Source organism: Pezoporus wallicus, unplaced genomic scaffold, assembly GCF_028554395.1.
Source record: "Pezoporus wallicus isolate ANWC-B61680 ecotype Strahan unplaced genomic scaffold, APGP_CSIRO_Pwel_v1 contig_2384, whole genome shotgun sequence".
Lineage (NCBI taxonomy): Eukaryota > Metazoa > Chordata > Aves > Psittaciformes > Psittacidae > Pezoporus > Pezoporus wallicus.
Window position 1 is genome coordinate 3,911,030 of NW_026640488.1, and position 13,854 is coordinate 3,924,883.

Below are 13,854 nucleotides of genomic sequence, written 5' to 3' on the forward strand. Positions count from 1 at the left end.
ATTTCTCAAATATGATGGCCAGCAGCTTTGCAACTTCATTTGCCAGCTCCTTCAGGTTCCGCGGAGGGATCTCATCAGGACCCATGGACTTGTGCACGTTCAGATTTTTAATATGGTCTCGAACCAGATCCTCTCCTACTCTGGGCCCAAGGTCTTCATTCTCACAGTCCCTGCATCTGCCTTCCAAGACTTGGGTGGTTTGGTCAGAGCCTTTGCCAGTGAAGACTGAGGCAAAGAAGTCATTCAGAACCTCAGCCTTCTCCAAATCCCATGTAGACAAAGTTGCTTTAAAGTGATTTGTTTTCAGGCAAATCCATTAGAAATTATTATTATTAGAAATCTTTCTTTTATGCTTTCAGAATATTTGAAGTGAATAACAATACCAATGCTGCTTATTGAAGAGTGAAGCCTTTTCTATAGGTTGGTTAGGGAAGAGACCAAGTGACAAATAGGGATTAGTATGAAAGCTACCAAATACTTTCTCATACCAGTTTTCTTTTTGCAATGAGTGGTGAAATGTTTGTATTTTTAAAGAGTAAGAATGGAAGGACGGGATAATTTTGAAAAGTGGTTGTATTAAATGATTCAGTGGTGCAGTTCATACTAATGTTTATTTATTTATCTATTTATTTATTTATTTATTTATTTATAGTTGTGGCTTCACTCTTAGTGCTAAAAATGCAGGAAATTCAAAGCTAACTGTTGTGTTTTGAAAAATAGGACTCAGCCTCATAGAATGGTTTGGGTTAGGAAGGACCTTAAGATCACTAGTTCCAACCCCCAGGCAATGGGCAGGAACACCCCCCCACTATATCAGGCTGCTGAAGGCCTTGTCCAGCCTGGCCTTGAACACTCTCTGGGATGGAGAACTTGGAGCTTCCTTGGGCAGTGACTCACCACCCTCACAGTAAAGAACTTCTTCCTTATATTCAACCTTAATCTCCCCTGTTTAAGTTTAAACACATTACCCCTTACAGTCCCTGATGTATAGTCCCTCTCCTCTTGTGTTTTTTACAAGAAGAAACATTTCTTTGGGGAAATGACACTCTCTTGCATCTATTGTAGGTTGATTACATGGATGAAAATGAGGAGTATTTTCAACGTCAAGCTTCTCATAGGCAGTCTCGAAGAAGATTTAGGAAAATCAACCAAAAAGGAGAGCGACAAACCATTATTGATACTGTTGACCCTTATCCCGTGGGGAAGCCACCTCTACCTAGAGGCTACCATACGGTAAGCTGTCTGTATTTATGGTTTCCCAGAATATAAATAGGAAAATTACCTAGAATGAAACAAGCAGAATGGCTAAACTTGCTGGTATCTTTAAGTAAGTGTGCTTCTGTAGGGAGGTTTCCCCTTAAAATGGTGCAAGTTTGACTTCATCAGTACATAGAATCATAGAATAGATGAACACACATGAACATGTGTGCACCTTAAATCTTAGTTCAGAGTTGAACTACAGTTCAACTACAGAGTTGAACTACAGTTTCTTAGAGTGTGAATGTCATGTATGATTTCTTAATGTTCCAGTCATTATTTGAAATTGTGAAAGAAACTATGTTCTCATTTCCTTTTGCTATGAAGTTACAGTACAAATAGTTTAGTGTACAGTGTTAAAATGTCAGTGAAGCATTCTTTGGCATATAACAGTTGTTGCCTGAAAACGACTGTGCTGCATTGCAGCAGGCCAAAAGTTTGGATTAAATATGTCTTTTCTTTCTGGAATTCAGAATTTAAATGTCAAATTACTTTTACTGGTGTCTGCCTCAAGAGCCTTTTTCACTTGGTTTCCGTGAGCTGCATAGGTTGCCCATCATCAGGGAGATCATTTGGTCATTTCACTTGATATCTTCTTTTGGCGTAATCTTCAGTGTTGAAAGTTTTCAGGCTTTCTCTTGAGATTAAAATAAATTGCTAATTAAAATTTATTCTATGAAACATTTTATATAGCTTTTAAATTGAGAAAAGCTCTATTAGATTAACATGTTTGTTTGGTATTGATTTCAACCGTAAGCCAAAGACTAGAAAGGCTGTTTGTCTCTGGCTCTAGTTTATTCGTTTAGGGCCACAAACCTAGAACCATAAAGGCATGCGCATAAATAACTTTGTGCATATTTAATCTAATTGAGTTTGTTGGGCTGAAATTTTGCACAGTGTAAGCCACATGCATGTAAATTTGCAGTATTAGAACTTTAGTGTTCTTAAAATACTGTCTTTGATCCAATGCAGTTGTAGGTTTTCTCCATTTTTCCTTCTTTATCGGTATTCCTTGACTTGTTTGCCAGTTCCCTGTATATTCAATGTGTGTCTCTAAGTGTGTAGATGTTTGATTACATCTGTTAATTATACAGGCTTTTCCTCATGAGCTGAATAATTACATTTTATGCCAACAATTTGTTTTTGTTTATACAACAGATTTTAATAATTTAATTTTCAGTGCGGTTTTAATTGCCTCTAAATTTAAAACGGATTGAGCCAGTTCACTTGGTTTGAAGATGAAACACTTGTCTGTTTTTTTGAAAAAGTAAATATGCTGTACTGTACTTTGTAGGAATTACAGGAAGAATTACTTTAATTCATATTATTTATATGTGTATGTTGTGCTTAGCAAACAGCTCTAGTGTGATTTTGATCTAGCTCTAGAAGGGCAATATTTAGATTACAGACAGTGCCATTTGCATTTGTAGGTCCTTGCCTGTTGTATAAATTTCACTTTAGGTATGCTTAATGAGTTTTTGTAAGCTTAACTGGTACTAAGAGCAAAAGTCCATTGTGTGCCATTCTGTTGTGTGAGTTCATAATGATTTTATGTATGTGTTGGGAAGTTCATTGCAAGCAAGATTTCATATTGAGTTTGAAGAGATTGCCAAATAAACTGTAAAATTTGCAATAATTACAGACAAATGCTGCTTAAAAAAATGTAATATAATGCATATGACTAAATTTCCCCCGTCCCAAAGGAAATTGAGTCAAATATTCTCAAATGAGTTTTACAATGTAGTCAAGAGTCTCTGGTCCATTCCCTCATATTTTTTACAGTATTTGGTGATCTTTTTTACATTGTTCTTTCATACACAAGTAGTAATATTTCTACTGTTTTAACCATACATGTTAAAGGCTGCATTGTCTGTTTGCCTTTCCTAGTTTATGTCCCTTGACCTCATTTTTTTTAATCTTGTTTTCTTAAAAATTCACTGAAGAAAGCAGGTTTTTTGAAACAAATAGCTATTCCAAACATATTATATAGCGCAGATCTTGTGGACTTTTTGCCCATCCATTCTTTGGTCAGTATCTGTAAAGGTCTCACTTTTGGTTCTACTTCTTAATTTTGGATAAGGAAAGAAGCTTCTAAAACCATGCAGATGTTCAGATATTGCAGTGAATAATGTGCTAAAGTAAAATGGAAAAAGAATTAATATGATGCATTTGTTTTCAAGTTTGCTCTTCCGTGTGGATGTGTTTTGGTTTAGTGTTAGGTACATGAGATTCAAAGTAGTAAAGCTGCTTTGATAGCATTCTCAAAATCTTCACATATTTTCTTTTATTTTCTCTAAATCCATAGCTACTGGGTAGAATGATTTTTTTTTAATTTGATAAATTGTTCATGCTTTTTTTGCAGTGGTCTCTGAATGCTTTCCTTCAGAAAGTTCAGACAGTCTTTTCTGAAGAAAGTTTTCTATATTTTTATGAAAACGTAGAGCATAACATAGAACTTACATGAAGATGCATGGCTGTGCTTTTCAAGAGTTAAATGCAGTGCTCTCAGTTGTGGCATGGCTTTCTGCAACAGAGTCAACTTGTAGGGAGGATGATGGACCTTCATTAACATAATTTTAACATTATCTTCATAGTGGTGGAATGTACTATGGCATGTCTGATAATGTTCATCTTTTCCTTTCCTCCTATATGGCATTCATTTCATTTTGGCTCACAGGAATGCACTAAACCTCAGGTATTGTAACTTACTGTGTATGGTCCACTAACAATTTACTTGTGGGTTTGCGGTGTGATATCATAATTCTGATGCAATGTTATGACTAAAATTGCCTCCTAGCCTTTGCATTGATACTTCAGCAGTCTCACTGTGATATAAAAATACTAATGCAAATGTGGAATTTGGTGACAGCTCAGTATCCCTTGCCCAGCTTGATTGATCCTTGCTTTGATGTCTGTGATTTAGAGAAAATGCCGAACAATAAGCAAAGGGTATATTTAAAATACTTAGTGTTTGTCAGACACTTTACTCAAGCATCTCTTCCATGACACAAAGGACTTAATTTTTGATTTTGATTTTAAAAGTAGTCCCCCTGTTGTTGTTTAGTTACCTTGATGTCAGTAGAACAGGCAAATTATAGTGTGACAAGATGAGCACCAAAGTAGCAACAGAAAGATTCTGTTAGCTGAAAACTTGTAAGAGTGCTTCTAGTTTGTCTTCCATTATGATTATGTGCATAAAGTAGCTGGATTTTGTAGACCCTAACAAAGTATGTGTAATTGGCCATTATTTGAAGCCTGCTTGTCAAGCTAGGGAGGAAAGTGTGCCTGAGTGTCTTTTGAATGGTATCAAACCAAACAAAATAGAGAAGTTTTCCCTGACATCTGATCTCAAATGCAAAGTAATCTGAAGATCTGAGTGGCATCTTTTAAAGTTAACTTGTATTTGTAGTTGCATTTGTCACTGCCACTACTGAACATCCACCAAATACAATGTTTGGTAAGAATGTGTCTTGTCAAGCTGTTAAGTGCCCACACTCTTATGTCTGAGAAATCTCTTGTGATAGAACTGAAAACAAAACTATTGTTTAGCTTCAAAATTCTTCCTTTTCTCAAACATTATTTTGGTCAATTCTGATATTTTATTAGGAAATGTGTTTATTTTAAAAGTTCCTTCTGTATCACATTGTGCTGTTCACTTCTTTATATAAAAGACTTAGAGGGTTGAAATTTCAGCATGGTTCCACTATCACAGGCAAGTGACTTCTGTGCTGAAGTTCTCCCTTTCTTCAATGTGTATGGTACAGTTAGTTGTTCCAGGAATCCAGTTCATTATCTTCAGATCAGTGCTCACCAGTTTTTCAATGGAATGATCCCAAGTAACCTATGGTTACTAAAACATTATGTCTAAGAGTAATAATGTGCTTCTCAAATTCTGATAGGAATTTGAAATACTTTGTAGCATTTAGATATGTATTGTACTTAGGCATATTACTTTTGGAACAAGTGTTGCTGATTTCTAGGGTGAGGAAAATAGGAAGTTAATGTATGGGAATAAAATTAGTGTGCTGATAAAATTGCATCCTTTTTGCCACCATTCGTATTTTGGTAAAATGGATCTGTTATTTTTCAGGGAAGAAAAAAAAAATCCTGTTAAGTTTAGGTTGAGCTGTTACTTGAATCTGGAAAACCTTGTTTAGGTTTTTGTGATAGCAAATTTTTACCTCTGCTTCTGCTGTGTCAGAAACTGCCTTTAACAATATTAATGTTAACACCTTACTTAATAATAGAAATAGGATTTAACTTCTGAATGTGGATTTTCTTTCAGTGTGTGTCTATACTTGAGGCTACTTAAAAGTTTTCAATGAAAAGCCCTTGTTTTGAGTGACTTGACTGAAAGAGTGCGGACCCATTTTTCTGGGTCCACACTTTTTTTCTGAGTACCTACATGGCTTTTCTTCTACTTTAGGCTGCTTGTGCTTTTTTTGTTTTGTTTTGTTTTGTTTTTTAAACCGTAAAGTAGCATATTCATCAATGGAGTGAATTTAAATAAGGATAGACTTCCTTGTAGTATCTTTGTGCTAATAAACTTTGTGGCTGTTTCAGTGCCTCTGCGCGGAATGGTCATACCCAGCCTGAGTGCTGGTGAGCTGGTTGTTGTGTATATAATGCATGACATATTTAGTGTAAATTGCAAAAGTTCATAAAGGAAAAATAAGTTTGTCGAAAATAAGATGCTGTTCTTTAGTAGCATAGAGGTTGTGAGTAGTAATTTGTAATTCCCTGTTTTGTTATAGTCTGTATCTCCTGTGCCTTAGACTTGGTATGTAAACTGATATGCGAGCTTTTACTAGTCTGTACCATAGCCTTTTCTTTGCTAAAGGCAAAATATCAAAGCTTACTGGGGAATATTTATAGAGATGCAGGTAGGTCTGTAAATAAAACACTGAAGCACCAGTGAACAGCCCTGAACAAGAAGTATAGTGTGTGGTGCTTTACTCTATCCAGATCTGAATTATTGAGAATCTTTCCAGATTTGAATTAGTTAACAGGCTTATGAAAATTGCTGCTAGTGCATCCTCAGCCGGTCTTTTTAAAGCCAGCTGCTGAAATCCTTGCAGAAGGTCTTTCTGCCTTTTAGTAGCCTTTTTTTTATCCTATTTAGCTTGAGATTCACATGAGGTGACAATCCGTTTATCTGGTGTTGGAAGGAAAAGAGCAGTGGGTATGGAGCCGTCAATAACTCCAGCTTCTTCCCCAAGTTACAAGCATGTAATTATTTTATCCTCGCACACTGTGCTATAGAGCCAGTCATCACGCTGATGTGTAAAGGGCAGACAAGTATTGTCCTGGACTTTATTTGAGGGGCGTGACTGAAAACTTGCATAAGAAGAGGGTGGAAATGAAACCATGTCTAATGTTGCTGAGTCAAGTCTCATCTGCAGCCATGACTTCCTGAAAAAAAAAAGATTTTTTTCTAGCTTTTTTTTTATATTATGTTTTAAAAAGTATTTGACCCTGCTCATGTAGTACTAAACTGTAGAAACCTTGCTTGCTGACTCAATCTTCTCTTATAGCTAATAGTTAGAGCAAAGCATTGGCAAAGTATCCTTTTTTTCCTAGTAAAATTTGCATTCACATTGTCTGCTGAGAGTCTAAAATTCCAGGATCGAAAATTTGTGTTCAGAATGTTCTCTTTTATGAAACAAATTTGCCTTTTCCTTTGTCTGCAAAATTACATTTCAACAATCAACAAAGCTGTTATATATCATATAACATTTAAGAAGGATTTAAAAAAAATCTGAATTTTAATTTTTTCTGCCTGAATTTCATGCCAAAACTTAGTTGTTTTCCTTTATTCAGTGGGTGAGGCTACTGAAGCGATGTGGAAGTTTACAAGAGGAAAAGAAGTGGTTTCTTGTGGCTAATATAGTTGATGAGAATTCAAAAAAGCTGATTCTATTTTATACTTTTATATATGTAATTTCCAATGACACTTAATGTTGAAAACATTAAGCTCAATACAATTGCTTCTCTGCATGTATATTTATGTTTGTTGTAAAATATGTATTACTGGATGTATTCCCATGGACCACTACAAATGATCATGAAATACCTTATATGTGCTTGCTTCTCGACCATGTAGACTTCACAGTTTTTTGTTATATCTTGGTAGCAGCCTTCTAATATCTGAGGGGGGCCTACAAGAATGCTTAAGAGGGATTCTTCACTGGGGACTGTAGCGACAGGAAAAGGGGTGATGGGTCAAACTTAAAGAGGGGAAGTTCAGGTTAGATATAAGGAAGAAGCTCTTTACTGTGAGGGTGGCGAGGCAATGGAACAGGTTGTCCGAAGAACTGGTGAATGCTCCATCCCTTTGCAGTGTTCAAGGCCAGGTTGGACAGAGCCTTGAGCGACACGGTCTAGGGTGAGGCATCCCTGCCCATAGCAGGGGTTTGGAATTAGGTGATCTTAAAGGCCTTTCCAACCCTGACTATTCTATAATTCTAGGATAAAATGTGTTCTTGTTAGTGCATTGTATTCTACACAGTAAACTGCTGCCAAGAGAGTAGTGTACTTAGTCATCTTTATTACATATAGAATTTCAGTTATTTTAGTTTGGATCAGTAGGAACAGTTGTCAGATACTCAATCTACAAGAAATCAGTTTAAAAGAATACCGTCAATCTTTCAAACCTGTAAATAGCTGCAGCTTTTAATGTTCCTGATGATTATTAGGATTATCTAGAACTTTCATTCCAATATAACTTCACTTGATAAAACAAAAGCAACCCACAGAATCAATCATGAATATTCACATTAAAAAAAAAAAAAAAGCAAAAAAAAAAAAGCAAGCTTTCTTTTGGGAAGAAAGAATCAAATCTGAGTTAATTTGCCAACTCCAGGAAAATTATTTGATAGGGCAATGAAAAAGGAAGTGCGGACACACTGAAAGCCTGACTTTATACAAGGATGTAAAGAATATGAAGAGATCATGGGGAAAAAGACCAATTTTTTAAAAATCCTTGATCTTGAAAGTATTAAGTTACAAAGGAAAACTACAAACAGAAAAACTATCGGGTATCCCAGTCAGGTACACTTGGTCATCAAAAACGTTTGGGGAAGCAGGATGTTTAAGGGGTTTTGCTTTAGAGGCTCACATGAGTTGTAGCAGCTGAACCTATTCAAATATATCTAATTTTTAAATGCAATGCTAATTTAGCGTTCCCTCAGATAGTCCCTTTAGTCCCCCTCAGGAGAGGGGAAAAGTATGAATAACAAAGAGAAAGAAAGCCAAAAAGTATCTGTTAAGTGGCATATGCAGAATGAAAGCAAAAAGGTCATCTTGCTTGCATTCTGTTCTTGTTTCTGAAACAAATTAATGTAAGCAAAAGAAATGGTAATTCAAAACATAATTGTACACACACCTAAATTTACATTGTATTGTATGGGAAGTAGCATGGTATGCCAGGGTGTTTTAATCACACTTTTACACAAATAATGTATGTCTCTTTGCTCAAACAGATTTCTTTAGTGATAACAAATTCAGTATAAAATAATTTATCTATTATTTATTTCTAGTGTTTATATTTGAAATAAAATATACTGTACTGATTGTATCATTAATAAAAAATAGTGTCCTTTTACCAGGAATATTTGTTTAGTTGCTTTTCTTAATTTACAAAATTCAGTCTGCAGTTTCAAAAGCGACTGTTTTTATTGTTGCGTGATGGTGATAATATATTCATGATGTGGAATGAGATTGGTGCATGCATCATACTAGGGAGTGGTACAAAATACTAAATATACGTAGGCTGTGTATATAATATTTGAACAGACGCAGTAATGCTAATTCCTGAAGTGTGTAACTATGTTATATTACATAAAACTGGTATATTTTGAAGTGAGGCACTGCAAGAATTGTGGGGTAATTTTGTCTGAAATATGAAATTCCTGAGATGACTTGGACGGTTCCCATTAACCTTTTTTTTTTTGCATAGAAGTTGGGTGTTTCTGTGTGGGAACATCCACTGTTAATGTAATAATGTCAGTACACAATTCCCACCCCTGTGTTCTGTGGCAAAAACAACCTTTCAGCCTTCTTCTTTCAGCTGTGTTGTACTGTTTAAAGTTATGCATTATGTTATGTATTATAGTTAATATATGAGCAATGCTATCATTTTATTTTGTGTAGCACCCGAAGCAAAACAAAATTGTTAGTTCATAATCCTTTCAGTAATGTCTTCTGGCAAGCTAATGCAAAATTAATGACATGCAGTGTGTTATTTACTCAACTTGCAGCTTCTGTCAGAGGATGTCTATTTTTATCTATTACATCATCCCTGCTGCAGAACTTATATATCCATTGGGATTTACTGTTCTTCCATTCCCTTTGGAAGTGCTCACATTGATGTCATAACTGTATTTGTAATTGTGATTAGATTTGAAAATTCAAAGAGAAACATTGAATCTATGCAGTATTTTCTGCAACTGAAGTGTCAGTAATACTACCAAGTTTCTTGATTTTAGATATACTACTAGCACTAGGTCCTGTTTACAGCTTGTAGGGTTGCTAGTACTTTATGACCACACATATGTGAAACTTTGGTTAATGATAGCATAGATTTTCCAGAGTAGCATAATTTTTTTGCTGTTACTGACTTGTGATGTACTTTTTTAATATTATATAAAAGATTGCTTTTCAGAGATGTAGGGCATAAAACTAAATGTGAGGCTTGTCATCAAAGCAGAGTTATTCATGCAGAAGAAAAATGAATTTTTCATAACTCTTTTCTAAACTGATTGTTGTATAATGTAACTAAATACAAATATTGGATTTCTACCACTTGAACTTCTTGAGGAAGATTAAAAGTCACACACTCGTGTTCTTAAATTTTTTTTAAAAAAAGGATATGCTCATTAGTGTAAGGTTGTTCATTTAGACACAATGTTTGCCTATAAAGTGCATATGGAAAAAGGGATCTGCCTATGCAGTATGTTTGTGAAATACCAATAAAGGTCCTTTCAACATTGGCATTTCTATACAGATAAGCATCATGAGAGATAGTCCTGATGTAGACATTTGCCCGCTAAAGCATATAAAGAAGCTGTCAGTTCGTTTTTCCCAAGCATCTGAGCCACTCTTTTGTAAGCTGTGCTTGATATACTGACTTAAAGATAAAATCATTAGCATTAGGTGTCAATCTTTCCACAAAAGGTTTTCATTAATTTTAATAGTGCTTTTGTATTTCATTTGAATCATTTAAATGATTATTTTGCTGAGCGAATTGCAAAGCTCTAAAAAATTAATTAAGTAGTACTTTAAATATCCTGAGCAACTAGGGAAGTATGTATAGAATTAAAACGTGGAAAGGTGGAATGTCTGGAGAAGACAAACAGCATCCTGGCTTGCATCAGAAATAATATGACGAGCAGGACTAGGGAGGTGATTGTCCCCTCCCTGTACTCAGCACTGGTGAGGCCACACCTTGGAATACTGTGTTCAGTTTTGGGCCCCTCACCACAAGAAAGACACTGAGATTCTGGGGCATGTCCAATGAAGAGCAAAGAAGCTGATGAAGGGTCTAGAGCACAAGTTTGATGAGGAACAGCTGAAGAACCTGGGATTGTTTAGCCTGAAGAAGAGAAGGCTCAAGGGGGGACCTTACCACTCAACAACTACCTGAAAGGACGTTGTGGTGAGGTGGGTGTTTGTCTGTTCTCCTGAGTAACAAGCATAGGACAAGAGGAAATGGCTTCAAGTTGTGCCAGGGGAGGCTGAGACTGGATATTGGGAAACATTTCTTCACATAAAGGGTTGTCAAGCATTGGAATGGGCTGCCCAAGGAAGAGATGGAGTTACCATCCCTGGAGGTATTTAAAGGATGTGTTGTATATGTAGTGCTTAGGACACAGTTTCTTCGTGGACTTGTCACTGCTAGGTTAATAGTTGGACTTCAAGATCTTAAAGGTCTTTTCCAACCTAAATGATTCTATGATTCTAGGTCCAGAAGGCTATTCTTGCATTTTTGATTTTGTATTTGCAAATACTTTTTTTTTTCCCTTGGACAGCCGACATATGTTTGTTCCTTACTGTTGTAGTTATCACTTATGAAGGGGTGAAGTGGAAGGGAGAAAGACAAGACTGTTTCCTATGTATTTTGATATGTTGATGTTATGCATGATGGTTCTAGTAAAAACTGGAACCTGTTCCAACACGTTTAAACATGACCCTTCCATGATGAGTTTTAATGCATGAGTATCAAATTAGTTTGATATAAGGAAGGAGATGATTAGAGGCAATGCAAGTGTTTAGTAATAACACAAGAATTGTAACCTGAAACTCCTGGCTTCTAGTCTGATGTCATGATCTTAAACAGTAAATTGTGGAAGTAATTAGAATGGTAATAGTAAATTAAAAGTAAATTGTATAAACTTAGTTTAACATAGCTTGGATTTTCATTTGTTAGAAGCTTTGTGCCACTTGTAACTTTTTCTATGTGGAAATAATGGCATAATTCCTATTTGTGAATTCTTTTTTTATAATTTTTTTTTAAAGGTGCCCCAATTCCTTAAGACTAAACATTTTAGATATTGAAAACATGCTTAAGGAGTAAGGGTGTTGACCAGGGTCTCAGAGATAAATCTTTGAGGTTGTGTCTGGAATGCTAATTTAGTGGTGGTGGGTTTCTTGAGGTGAAAGCGAATGAGGTTCTTTGGTTTCTTTCATAGCTGTGTTTGTTTAAAGTGAAGGAAATGCATTTGTTACAATGGTAATTGCACATTTGACATGGTTCTGCTTTTAAGCTTTTAGTTGAGACTCGGTAGCCCAAGTTGCATATACCAGGCTTCTCTCAAAGTGCTTTCAGAGCTGTCGATGAAGATGCGGCAATATCCATCACACTGTTCAGGTAGTTTTAGTCTTAAAATTTAAACAGAGATTTGTCTTGGCTAAAGGTGCTGGTTAGGAAAAACGGTGGAATGATTTGTTTTATGTAAACACTAAGTAATCTGAGATAAACCCTTCAAATGTGTAGACCCTTTTTACTTTATTGGGTAGATGTATATATTACAGTGCCCTGGCTAGTCCTGTTAAGTGTGAGTGCCATTGTCCATGCTTGTGTCTTGCAGTAGGTGACAGTTAGGTTCAGGGAAGCTATCAAGTCCCGAGTAAAGGAAGGTAGTTACCTTGGATTTACCACAACGTTTGTATGTAAATTCTTTCCCTCTCTTTCACTGCCCTGTTAAGATGCTTATTTAGCCATACTCAGGTTGCTGTGAAGCAAAGTTGTTCTTGGATGTGAGGTTAAGAATTCTGGAGCACTTTTAAAATTCGTGGTATTTGCACATCTCTGATAGGAAGATTTTGTTTCCTTTTTTCATAAAAAAGGCTTTTGTTGTTTTATGTAAGATGTAGTCAAAGTGTTAGCATTCTGTTGTATGAGTAATGGGTATGGGGAACTGGGCTTCAGTTTTGAACTATTAGCCTTAATTATCTTTGATTTTTCAGATAGAAAAGTTTCTACAGGCACCTGGAACAGCCGACAGATGTTATGGGTGTTGTTCATGTGGCTGGCATAAAAACTCTTGTTTGCTCTGTTTTGCATTGTTTGTATCTGCTTCTGTGTATTTATGCACGCAGTGCTAAAATGTAAAATATTTTTCCTTTTCATATCACTAAACTACATTCTCTGTGTCACTCTTGAATGTTGCAATTTGGAGAGTATAAAGGCCTGTAGCTAACTGGTTTTAAAGTCTGCAAATGATCCATGGTATGCTAAAGATCATCTTCAAAGTAAGCACACTGACAGCTTTTTGAGTAGTAAACTTGGAATACAAAACAGTGTAAAATCAAAGTATTAGGGAAACTCAATCTAGGAGGTGCATTTCCACAGACTTTTATTTAGCACGTCTATACCTAGGTAACTGATCTTGTAAATGCAAGGGGAAAATGTAGTGTTAAATTTACAGAACGGGACATCCATTAATTGCTGGTACTTGGCTCCCTAATTTATTTGACTGGGGAAGAGGAGAGGGAAAAAGTGTTTCTTAGAATTTTGTATTAAGGTCTCTCTACCTGAATGATGTGATGTTGTGTTCTGACTTTTTTTCCTATCTAAAAAAAATTGGCTCATTTTGCTTCCTAATTATTTCTAAAAACAAAAGACAAGTGAAGTTGCATGGGGTTTGTTACTGATAAAAGCAGAAAGTCTGGATAAATGATTTCTATACAGTTGCTAGAGCCAGAGCACAAAGCTCTCAAGGTGTATTAGTGAATGGTGCATTACACAAGGGAGGATATGCAGTGCATGAGGTAAGAGTTCTCCAAAAAGAAAATGATCTTATACTGGTAAACTGTTTTAGTGTTGAGTTTAATTTGCAGCCCCTAGAGTATGCTCTTTGGAGAGTCTCCTTGGATAAGACTGTGGCTGGAGACAAAAACAAAAGTTACTTCCTTACAACATATGATTGAATTGAATGAAAATCCTCTGTAACAGCAACTGGCCTTTTCTAAGTTAAACTTCCCCAAAATACTGGAGATAAGTAGCTAGTTACCCCAGGACATGTCCAAATAAACATTCAAAAAGATAGACAGAAAGGTCTCAACATCAAATATGGTAGTAAAAATAACATACAATTT

The 13,854-nt window shown here is 35.8% G+C and overlaps 1 protein-coding gene across 5 annotated transcripts in view; it reads left to right on the forward strand.

Annotated features, from left to right (window-relative positions):
* RAPGEF2 (Rap guanine nucleotide exchange factor 2) overlaps positions 1-13,854 on the forward strand; it is a 197,918-nt gene that overhangs the window by 106,698 nt on the left and 77,366 nt on the right. For 3 of the 5 annotated variants that reach the window (XM_057419200.1, XM_057419197.1, XM_057419199.1), the window contains exons 6-7: positions 1,066-1,233; positions 3,935-3,952. In XM_057419200.1, the coding sequence (XP_057275183.1) occupies positions 1,066-1,233; positions 3,935-3,952 (186 nt within the window). The remainder of the gene's footprint in view (positions 1-1,065; positions 1,234-3,934; positions 3,953-13,854) is intronic. The other 2 variants (XM_057419198.1, XM_057419201.1) reach the window with 1 other exon arrangement.